The sequence below is a fragment of the Carcharodon carcharias genome, chromosome 7 (genome assembly GCF_017639515.1).
Source record: "Carcharodon carcharias isolate sCarCar2 chromosome 7, sCarCar2.pri, whole genome shotgun sequence".
NCBI classification, from domain to species: domain Eukaryota; kingdom Metazoa; phylum Chordata; class Chondrichthyes; order Lamniformes; family Lamnidae; genus Carcharodon; species Carcharodon carcharias.
The window spans coordinates 21173569-21185742 of record NC_054473.1 but is presented as its reverse complement, the minus strand read 5'-3'; the positions used below and the strand labels follow the sequence as shown (position 1 = coordinate 21185742).

At 40.8% G+C, this 12174-nt stretch overlaps 1 protein-coding gene across 4 annotated transcripts in view; it reads left to right on the top strand.

Annotated features, from left to right (window-relative positions):
• The window catches only part of LOC121280146 (copine-9-like), a 409662-nt gene that overhangs the window by 320633 nt on the left and 76855 nt on the right, over window positions 1–12174 (top strand). For all 4 annotated transcript variants that reach the window (XM_041191835.1, XM_041191836.1, XM_041191834.1 and 1 more), the window contains 2 exons: window positions 695–799; window positions 3289–3330. In XM_041191835.1, coding sequence (XP_041047769.1) covers window positions 695–799; window positions 3289–3330 — 147 coding nt within the window. The remainder of the gene's footprint in view (window positions 1–694; window positions 800–3288; window positions 3331–12174) is intronic.

Here is a 12174-nt window from a genome sequence, read left to right as displayed (position 1 = left end):
TCTGCAAATTCAGAAGTTGTGTTTTTGATTCCAAAGTCCAAATCGTTAATGTAAATTGTGAGCCGCTGTGGTCTACCAGCACTGATCTTTGAGGAACACCACTTCCCACTTTCTGCCACACTGAATAACTACCCTTCACACCCACTGTCTGCTTTCTGTATTGAAGCCAGCTAGCAATCCTTTCTGCCACCTGTACCCTGACACCACATTCTCTGATCTTATTTATTAAGTCTATTAAGGGCACCTTATCAAAGGCCTTTAGAAGATCCAGATAAATAACAGTTACTAATACCATTGTTTACTCTCCCTGTTAACTCCTCAAAAAATCAATAAGGCTGGTCAAGTAACATTTTCCCTTTTGAAATCTATACTAATTATTCATTATTATATTTCTTATTTCTATATGCTCTTCTATTCGCTCCTTTGGTTGGAATTCGATTATTTTTCCTTCTATTGATGTTAAACTGACTAATTGATTGTCCTCTTCCTTAAACTTATGAATTTCTAGGCCATTCTTTTTTGAATGCTTTTTTGATGCTACCAGCAACCTCCCCTCTATTCATATCTTTATCATCTTCTTTCATGTTCTCATTTTCTGTGTCTGTCTGTTTGTCTGTGTCTCCCTCTCTCTCTCTCTCTTAGGTTCACTATCACTATATGTGTATCTTTCTCCTGCGCCCTCTCTCTCTCTCAGGTTTACCATCTGCCACAAAACAGAAGTGGTGAAGAATACACTGAACCCAGTCTGGCAACCATTCACCATCCCAGTGCGAGCGCTGTGTAATGGGGATTATGACAGGTCAGTATATGGAGTACCTCAACTTTTGTTGCTGTACAATAATTCACTTTACGATATTCTGATGCTTCTTTCCAATACTATCTTCAGTATCCCTCTAAATGACCCCATTGACCCCCCCTTCACAAACTGCAGCTCATCCAAAACTCCACTGCCTGCATCCTTGATAGGTTCTACTCACCCATCACCCTCATCTTCATTGAGCCCACTTATCCCTGACAGTGCACTGAATTCAAAACATTTGTCCTTTTTTGAAAATTGCCCCCAGCATCATTCCATCCTACCCTGTACTCTGTCTAAAGCATACATCCCAACCCAGATCCCACAGGTTTCTGCCAAGAGTGGATCAATTGGTTGCAGTCTCACCTCTGAATCAGCACAAAAATCTAGGCTGACATTCCATTGCAGTATTGACGTAGTGCTGTACTGTCACAGGTGCTATCTTTTGGATGAGGCATTAAACCTCTCAGGTGGATGTAAAAAGACCCAACAAAATCATTTTGAAGAAGAGCATGTGAGTTCTCCCCGGCCAATATTTATTTCTCAATCCACTTCACCAAAACAGATCATGTGGTCATTATCATATAGGTGGTTGTGTGAAAAATTGGCTGCTATGTTTCCTACATTATAGAAGTGACTATACTTCAAAAGTACCTCATTGACTGTAAAGTTCTTTGGAACATTCAGAGATTGTGAAAGTCAAGATACAAATGCAAGTCTTTGTTCTTTCCTTCTGTGGCTTCCTGTTCATAACCCAATTCCTTCACTCCACTATCAGTGGCAGAATCACGAGTTACCTGAATTCAACTCTGTTGACCCCCTCCTTAAACTTCTCCACCTTGCTACTTCTCTACACACCTTTAGAATTTCCCTCTGTTTGGCCATTCTTTCAATCAGCTCTCCTTGCTCTTCTACCCTTGCTTGCCATCAATTTCTCTTCTCAAGCCGCACTTTAGGAAGGATATGAAGGCATTGGAGAGAGCGCAGAAAAGATTCACAAGAATGGTTCCAGGGATGAGGACCTTAAGTTATGAAGATAGATTGGAGAAATTGGTACTGTTTTCCTTGGAGAAAAGAAGACTGAGAGGAGATTTGATAGAGGCATTCAAAATCATGAGGGGTTTGGACAGAGTAGATAGCGAGAAACTGTTGCCACTCATGAAAGGGTTGAGGACAAGAGGGCACAGATTTAAAGTAATTGGCAAAAGAAGCAAAAGTGATGTGAGAAAAAACTTTATCACACAGCAAATGATTAAGGCCTAGAATGCACTGCCTGAGAGTGTGGTGGAGGCAGGTTCAATCGAGGTATTCAAAAGGGAATTAGACAGTTATCCAAAAAGGAAGAATTTGCAGGGTTATGGGGAGAAGGCGGGAGAATGGCACTAAGGGAATTGCTCATTCAGAGAGCCAGTGCAGACACGATGGGCTGAATACCCTCCTTCTGCACTGTAACAGTTCTGTGATAAAATACCTTTGGCTGTTTTCTTGGTTAAATATGCTGCAAATGTTGCATGGATTAGGCTTATTTTCCCTTGAATGTAGAAGATTAAGGGTTGGTCTAAATGAAGTCTAAGGGATTTGATGTGGGTCGATAGGGGAAATTATTTCCTTCAGCAGGGGAGGGCAGAACAAGGGTAACACTTTTAGGCCCATAACCTTTCTAGGCTTTAAACTGGAAGTTACTGTCTGCCAACTGTCGAAAAAGTGCAGCATGCTCCGCAGGGCATTTGGGTCCTGTGTGAACAGGGTAAGAAACTATGATTCCTTGACCAATCAGATTGAAGAATCATTAATGAGCAATGCAGAGTTTGAAATAGGAAGTGTTAGGTAGGATATTGATTCAATGTCAAATCACTTACAGTGAGCAAAATTAAGAGAGGAAAAGAAAGATTAGATTAAGAGAGCAAGATTAGAGAATCAGAAAGAAAAATATTTTCAAAAATTTACATTTTTATTTTTTAAATCTCAAATAATATTTAAAATCTGACAGAAGACTCCACAATTGTAAAGTTAATTTTAGATGCTAGGAAAGTTGTGTTCCACTAATTAAGACTTATTGTGCCATTAGAAAGGTGGTTACATTGGAATGGACAAGCGCTAACCTTTTCTGGTGAGTTTAGTTCCCCTCTGAGGTCAGTACAGCAACCTCACACTGTTCAACATATTTGAAGGTAAGTCAGTTGGCAAGATATCATTTTCATGCTACACGTGGAAGTGCAGAGCATCTTGGACAGCCGCTTTCTGATTTTGGCGTTTCATTTCATATGTGCATTTGTCAGAGATGGCTACCTGATTTCCGCATAAATAAAGGTAAGCACCGTAAGCCTCGCATTACTTCGGCTGCAAAAACCTTGCCCTCTTTGTTTTTGCTTCAGGAAATGTAATAGGTTTTAAATGCATGGAAGAAAGCTAAATACTCATTTTTATGAGACACGTATGTCAAAGACAATTGGATCTACTGATTACACCCCTTTTTTGCTTTTCAACTTTAGAACAGTGAAGGTGGATGTCTATGATTGGGATCGGGATGGCAGGTAAGGTTAAACCTTTAAACTGGTCAGATCTGGGACAGTAATCACAGAGCTACATCTGTCTACCTATTCATACTTTTTCTTTAAAATTAATTTCCTGATCTTTTTACTAAATTCCCTGTCTTACTCCTGCCCATATGTTAGGCCATTTTCCTATCCACATGAATGAGTTCCTTGTCTTCAGAGAGCAGGCAGGTGACTGACATGATGAAGGTTATCATTGCTGAACTGGAACCAGCCACTAGAAACTGTATAAGGGCAATGCATGGAGTGAACCTCTCCCTGATTTACATTCTCCCTCTGGTATCCACACAGGATGTTCCCAACAATGGCTCAGAAAATCAGCATGTTGGCAGTAAAAGATAATGCAAGTCCCACCACTCCATGAGGATAGAATTACCAAATAAAGAAAGAAAATGGTTCAATTATTCCACACTATTATACCCAGCTCCAGAGAGAATACTGAAAATCAGCAAACTTGCCCTTGGATGAGAACATTGGCTGCAGGTTCTTTAATCTTTCAGTTTAGATTTAGGCAAAGTTGGAGCATTTGTAACTCTTTCAAGTACAAACCTGTTTCCATCTGTTTCAGATGAAGTTACATTGTTTCATAGTTTGCCATTGTGAGATTTGAACTCTTGATACTCTTTCGAGTACAAACCTGTTTCCATCTGTTTCAGATGAAGTCACATTGTTCCATAGTTTGCCATTGTGAGATTTGAACTCTTGATCTTGGGGTTACAAACCCAGTGCCATAACCACTTGGCTATTTAAGCCAAGCTAAACAGGTTCCTCCATTGAAACTGAGCACCCTCAGTGTTTTTATGCAAATATATTCTGTGGAGAAGGTGACTTTTTGCTGTGTAACTCTTTCGAGTACAAACATGTTTCCATCTGTTTCAGATGAAGTTACATTGTTTCATAGTTTGCCATTGTGAGATTTGAACTCTCGATCTTGGGGTTACAAACCCAGTACCATAACCACTTGGCTATTTAGGCCAAGCCTAAGAACTCTTGATCTTGGGGTTACAAACCCAGTACCATAACCACTTGGCTATTTAAGCCAAGCCAAACATGTTTCCATCTGTTTCAGATGAAGTTACATTGTTTCATAGTTTGCCTTTGTGAGATTTGAACTCTTGATCTTGGGATTACAAACCCAGTACCATAACCACTTGGCTATTTAGGCCAAGCCAAATGTACTGTTTCAACAGAGTGTGTAACTCTTTCAAGTACAAACCCATTTCCATCTGTTTCAGATGAAATTACATTGTTTCATAGTTTGCCATTGTGAGATTTGAACTCTTCGATCTTGGGGTTACAAACCCAGTACCATAACCACTTGGCTATTTAGGCCAAGCTCAAAATGAACTCTTGATAATCTTTTAAATCTTTTAAATCAAACATGTTTCCATCTGTTTCAGATGAAGTTACATTGTTTCATAGTTTGCCATTGTGAGATTTGAACTCTTGATCTTGGGGTTATAAACCCAGTACCATAACCACTTGGCCATTTAGGCCAAGCAAAATGTTTTCATGGTAACTCTTTCAAGTACAAACCTGTTTCCATCTGTGTCAGATGACACTACATTGTTTCATAGTTTGCCATTGTGAGATTTGAACTCTTGATCTTGGGGTTACAAACCCAGTACCATAACCACTTGGCTATTTAGGCCAAGCAAACTGCACACACTACTCCATCTGTTTTCAGATGAAGTTACATTGTTTCATAGTTTGCCATTGTGAGATTTGAACTCTTGATTGGAGCATTTGTAACTCTTTCAAGTACAAACCCATTTCTATCTGTTTCAGATGGAGTTACATAGTTTGTCATTGTGAGATTTGAACTCTTGATCCTGGGGTTACAAACCCAGTACCATAACCACTTGGCTATTTAGGCCAAGCAAACTGCACACACTACTCCATCTGTTTTCATTGTTTTATAGTTTGCCATTGTGAGATTTGAACTCTTGATTGGAGCATTTGTAACTCTTTCAAGTACAAACACATTTCCATCTGTTCCTATTCAGATGAAATTACATTGTTTCATAACTTGCAATGGTGAGATTTGAACTCTTGATACTCTTTTTGAGTAAACCTGTTTCCATCTGTTTCAGATGAAGTTATATTGTTTCATAGTTTGCCATCGTGAGATTTGAACGTTTGATCTTGGGGTTACAAACCCAGTACCATAACCACTTGGCTATTTAGGCCAAGCCTATTCAAGTACAAACCTGTTTCCATCTGTTTCAGATGAAGTTACATTGTTTGCCATTGTGAGATTTGAACTCTTGATAATCTTTTAAATGAAAACCAAATCAACAAAATTGGGATAAATCAGGCACAGCCCCTAATTCAGGTCAGCTATAAAACCAAGAAAAAAGTTTAAAGGAAACTTACAAACTTTAAATCAAAATGTGATTAAAGGGGTCAACAAAACACCCCAGTCCCCGCGGTGTCCAACGAGCACGGAAGGCCTCAAGAGTGCCAGCAGACACCGCGTGCTCCTTCTCCAGGGACATCCGGCAGCGAACGTAGCCGCGGAAGAGGGACAAACAATCGGGCGGGACTCCCCCGTCGATCGCCCGCTGCCTGGACCTGTTAATGGCCAACTTGGCCAGGCCCAGGAGCAGGTTCACGAGGAGGTCCTCCTCCTTCCCGACCCCCTTCCGCACCGGGTGCCCATAGATCAGGAGCGTGGGGCTGAAGTGCAAACAAAACATCAATAAAAGGTTTTTCAAATAACTAAAAAGGGAGTGCAGCCTACAACACCCTATGTACAAAAACTTGGTCAAAGAGGCAGGTTTTAACTCTTTCGAGTACAAACCTGTTTCCATCTGTTCCTATTCAGATGAAGTTACATTGTTTCATAGTTTGCCATTGTGAGATTTGAACTCTTGATCTTGGGGTTACAAACCCAGTACCATAACCACTTGGCTATTTAGGCCAAGCCTAAGAACTCTTGATACTCTTTTTTTTTGAGTAAACCTGTTTCCATCTGTTTCAGATGAAGTTACATTGTTTCATAGTTTGCCATTGTGAAATTTGAACTCTTGATACTCTTTTGAGTAAACCTGTTTCCATCTGTTTCAGATGAAGTTACATTGTTTCATAGTTTGCCATTGTGAGATTTGAACTCTTGATCTTGGGGTTACAAACCCAGTACCATAACCACTTGGCTATTTAAGCCAAGCAAACTGCACACACTACTCCATCTGTTTTCAGATGAAGTTACATTGTTTCATAGTTTGCCATTGTGAGATTTGAACTCTTGAATGGAGCATTTGTAGTTGAAGTAATTACTTCAATTAGTATCTAATGAACTGATTGTTGCTAGCTGATGGTTGCCATAGTACCAATTGACTGTGATCGGGGATAGGTAAGACATTGATTTATGTTCTTTGTGGGAAAATGGAGGAAAACGCAGTGTTTGATCATCAAAATGCTGATAGAAAATTCTCAGAATTGCAAGGAATAAGATGAATTTGTTTAATAAGGCAAGAACTTCACCTTCTGCACCATGGGCCTGGTGATAATAGAGTGGCATTAAGCATTAGAAAATCAGGCAGGGCTGTGTTGCACCAGATTCCCTCCCATCTTTGCAGTAGTTGCAGTAGTGAGGGAAGTTGGAATGCACTTCAATATATACAGGCATATTCTAAAGAGTCAGCAAAGTTGCATGATAAACCAAGTAGCACCATAAGTCTTCAGCCATGACAACATTACAGCACTGTATACATAAGGGCAACCAAAACAGAATGGTGCCCACTATTGCCAACAGATGCATTCCATGGGCAGAATTTTATGGCCTCTCCCGCCGGTGGGATCTTCCATTCCCGCTGAAGTCAATGGAATTTTGAACAGCTTGCCGCATTTTTCGGCCCTGCCCCCACACGACAGGCCTTAAATTTCAGCCCCATGATTCAACATTTAAAAAGCCACATTGACCGAAATTGATCTCATGGAGATTAACCTAGACTTTTCCAGTGTTAATAAGAGGCACCAAAATATTTTTATTCTTTGAGGTTACATGCCCCTTTAAACTGCTGCAAACCTCATACCACTGCAGAAGAAGCCTTTTCCCAGCCCCGCTTCCCACCTCCCCCCACCCCAATAGCATTGAAGCTCACAAAGAGTTAGCATCTAAAAATTAAGCTGATATGGGAAACTTTGTCCAGTCAATCACTCCTACTGGGCTGAAAAACTTCAGCTATTTTGCACAATGAACCATCGCCTCACACATGGCATTGGGCTTGTAAGAGTTTGAAACAAAGGGTAAATTGACTAGAATGATACCACAATGAGGGACTTGAGTAATGTGGAGAGTGTCGAGAAGCCTGGATTGTTCTCCCTGGTGCAGAGAAGGTAAGGCAAGATTTAATAGAGGTGTTCAAAGTTAAGAGGTTTTGATAAAGTGCATTAGGAGAAACTGTTTTCGTTGGCAGGAAGGTCGGCAACTGGAGGACACAGTTTTAAGATAGTTGGCAGAAGAACCAAGGGAGAGATGTGTTTTTTTTTGATGCAGTGGGTTGTTATGATCTGCTATGGATGAAAGGGTGGTGGAAGCAGATTCAAGAGGAACTGTCAAAAGGGATTTGTGAAATGAGAAAGAGAGTGGGATTAATTGAATAGCTCTTTCAAAGCGCTGACACAAGCATCTTTCTGCACTGTAGATTATGATTTTGTGGATCTCACCTCTTAAAATGGAGCTTTGTGTGCAGAGAGTGCACATTGGAAATTTGGTTCTGGAGGCTAGTGCTCCTTAGAGAACCATCTGACTACTGAAATAATTGTTCTGCACCAGGCCACAAATTTGGAAAATATATCCTTGAAAAGGAAGGGAAAAATGGCATTGAGAGACAGAATTGTAAAATGGTGACAAGATTTGAGGTGCCTCCTTATATATTTCTCAATTGTACAAGTAAACTTCAGAAAGCAAATTCCACACTTTCCATTCCCTGTTAGGAGTATGTAAATGTAAGTGTGTAGAACATGAATTTTGTTTGCCTGCAAGCAGTCTCGGTTTTGATATCTATTCTATTCAAATTGTGTTGAATAAATCATTGGAGAGGATATGTGCTGTGTTACAGTGATAGAAATTCAAAGGAATCATTGAGCCTCTAGCCTGAAAAGCTTCTGTTTCCTGTATCCCAAGTCCCCTGTTGTGTTAAACTATGTGAAATGTGTTTGAAAGCTATCCAAAAATGAAACAAACAGCCACATGTAATAAGTGGGTCATGCAATAATATATTCATTCACTCCTCTAGTTTCTCATTTGTTCAAAGCTTAAAATGCTTTAATTATTGGAAGCTATGAAAATTCCTTTTAATTACATTTTTTAATAACTTGAAAGAGTGTTCTATGGTTTTGAAGATTGGTTTGAACAGGATTGGTTTCCAGTATGCCAAGGAACAACATGGGAAAAATTTTCCAGTCGGCGAGCAGGGGCGGGGCCTGCCCATGTAAAATGGCGGCACAGAAGTTTGCACCTACCCCCACACGACTCCCCCCGACAGGGGAAATTTCTGGCCCATGTTCCAGAAACGTTGCTTCAAAACTACCTTTGGCCTTGGAGCAAAAACTGGGGACTAAATTCAACATTGTGGCACTGTTAATGGTCCTAAAATAGGCACAGTGATAACCAATTTAGCAGTGCAGATACTGCACCCAATCTGGATGAGCTAAATTGGTTGTGGCCTTTTTTATGGGTGGCCCAGGGAGCTGAAATAAATGAATGCAGGCCTCATTTAAATTTCGAAATGAGGCTCCTCTCCATTTTAGACCAAGGTGGCTAAATTTGTTTTTTTCCTGTTAAGAGCTTGCAAACTCCAGCTAGCATTTTTTGGATTTTGAGCAGCCAACCAGCCTTTAAAGGCTGCTCAGTAAACACCTGGAAACTGTCAGGGTTGTATTTTCTTTTGGGGTCAGAAAGAGCAGGAGCATGACTTGCTCCACCTAACTGCTGCACAAGGCTGCTGCCAGCCCCCTCACTCCTCTACTGATTGTCTCTGCCCGTTGAAAGAGGAGCCTGTGGGCCTGGGCATGAAATGAATTCGTAAGGTTCCAAGAGGAGGGAGAACTCCACGTGTTGCCTGATTGGTGCTTGCAGTTTGCCTGACATATTATCAGGGGACCTGATGGTTTTAAAAATTCTAGCTAGGCCAGCATTTATTTCCCATTCCTAATCGCCCTTGAGATGGTGAATTTAGTTAGGCTCTTAGGCCTCCCTGTTGCAGTCACTGTTCATTCTGAATAACTAAGTCAAAGATGTTTTTTTACCCTTATAATTAATGTCATATTTTCTTTCTACCATCTTTTCTGGTCAGCAAGCCACTTTACTAATCACTCCAATTCTATTTTGACTTACAGATTTTATTAAAAATTCATTTTATGGGATGTGAGCTTCACTGGCTGGTCCAGCATTTATTTCCCATCCCTAGTTGCCCTTGAGAAGATGGTGGTGAGCTGCCTTCTTTCTCACAACCACCACCACCAATCCCCACCCTCTACCAGCTGCCACCAATCTACCTATAGCTGTCTTCATTTTATTATGTGTCATAAGCTGTGTAAATAATCATCTCATAAGACAGAAGGCTGCAAAGACAAGACATGAGTTGTGAGGGGCCATCCCACCTCCTCCTAAACCTGCCAGCTCCTGTCCCATCTATTTTTTTTTTATTCATTTATGGGATGTGGGCATCGCTGGCTAGGCCAGCATTCATTCCCTATCCCTAATTGCCCTTGAGAAGCTGGTGGTGAGCTGCTCTCTTGAACCGATGCAGTCCATGGGGTGTAGGTACACCCACAGTGCTGTTGGGGAGGGAGTTCCAGGATTTTGACCCAGCAACCGTGAAGGAACGGAGATAGATTTCCAAGTCAGGATGGCGAGTGGCTTGGAGTGGAACTTCCAGGTAGTGATGTTCCTATGAGTCTATTGCCCTAATCCATCTAGATGGTAGCTCTCTAAATACAGCTCTTAGTCCATCTAATGCTCTTTTACCCCAAAATTACTTCCACTTCATCTTAAAATTTGCTGCCCCTAAATTATGATTAATGTTTTACCTTGCAATATATTGACTCTGTCTCTAGCATCTGCTTGGCATCCAGCAAATAACGGCTCATGCTCAACTCAACATCCTTCCCAAGTGACGGCTCTGTTGCCCCCCACAGTCCATCCAAAACTCAAGCATATACTGTATAGCAGTTTATGCCCTATCCCACATTCTCATCCCTAGTTAACTCTTCCATCTTTTTCTTCACTCCAAAAGCCTGCAGATACATTATAGTTGATAGCAAAAAGCAGAAAGTATTTACACAACTGTTTGATCATTTTTGATGCAGTGACACAAGTGATAATGTGACTTGCAATTCAGATTTTCTGAGATCATTATCCCTTTATAAAGCAATGCAGATTGCACCATCCTTGGGATTTGGGACAGTCTCTCACTTCATTGATCCATTGACTTCTTTTGCTTCCATGAAGACACTGGATATCTATCCTCATAGCTCCCCAAAGTCTGACTTGCAAGCATCTCCATGGATTGTACTAAAAATGGCAGTGTTGCCATGTCACAGAGTTATCATGCTGATCTGAAGCCTCAGCAGCAATGCGAGGTCAGCTGGAAAATGTCCCTCTGTAGCAGGTGCACTGCAGTGAGAACTTTGTCAATACCTCTTCTACATATATTTTATGGCTTATTCAGATTAAAACTGGTTTGTATGTTATTGTGATTACATCGCCTGCTCTATATTTGAGCACGCTAATGTCTCGCAGAGTAGGCTTTACCATGACAACATCATTGCTCAATCAAACCTGATTGGATTCCTTGCTGGTTAAGCAGAGTACCACATTGTTGACAATGCAGTAATGATGCCTTTCTACTTATTTCAAAGTTACAAGTTTCGCACACTACTGAGAGGACTCACAACATGATAGTATCCCATATTTTATGTATATCAATTTTCTTTCAGACAACCCTGACATATGCAAGGTTGGTGTTATCCCTTAAAAAATGTTTTCTAAAATTGTGTCTGTAAGTATTTGACATTGAACTGCAACTGTTATAAATAGAACTGCAGCCCCATCAGAGATCAGAAATCCCATCCCCTCGCACAGCGTGGCAGTGATGTGGTAGCTCTTTGTTGCATAATTACATTTGAACCTAATTTAGAAAAGAAGATATCATGAATATTTCAGAGATCACAGGCATTGCAGGGGCAGACAATTGTTTCTCCTTTTCTATTTCATTTTGATGTTAAAGAGCAGATGGTCTAAGGCAGATGGCACAGCCCTCATGAGTGGTGAGGAGTACTCAATTCTTGATCTACCCAATATGCTCCCCCTAGTAGTTTTACTTCACTCAAACGAGGCCATGTTTAAATGAAATAATTGTATAAATACAGCTCCTAGCTAGAAATCCTGACTGCATGCTATCTGGAGCCTCACCTAAGTGTGGAAAAACTGTTTTTTTTTGGAAGAAGTTTGGGATAAATGTACTACATTTTGCACCAGGTATTAGTTATTTTTGTTGGACACTTTAATGATGCAGCATTTTTGTGTATTTTTGTTGCCATTGCTTTCCTTCTCTCTCCTGGACTGGTTCTGGCATTTAATGCAAATAGGTGACTGTGGACATTTCATCGCCACCAAATGCAAACACAAAAGAATATCTGAGCAGTTCCTTCTGGATCTGCCACAGCCCTGGGACTTGCATTTGTAAACACCTTTCATGTCGCCTGGAAATGTGGGAAAAGACCTCTCTTCGCTTCCTCCTCTTCACAAGACAGTTACCAGATAACCTGAAGACACCTGGAACTCGCACAGCACTTCCTAGCAAAGTGAAGGTC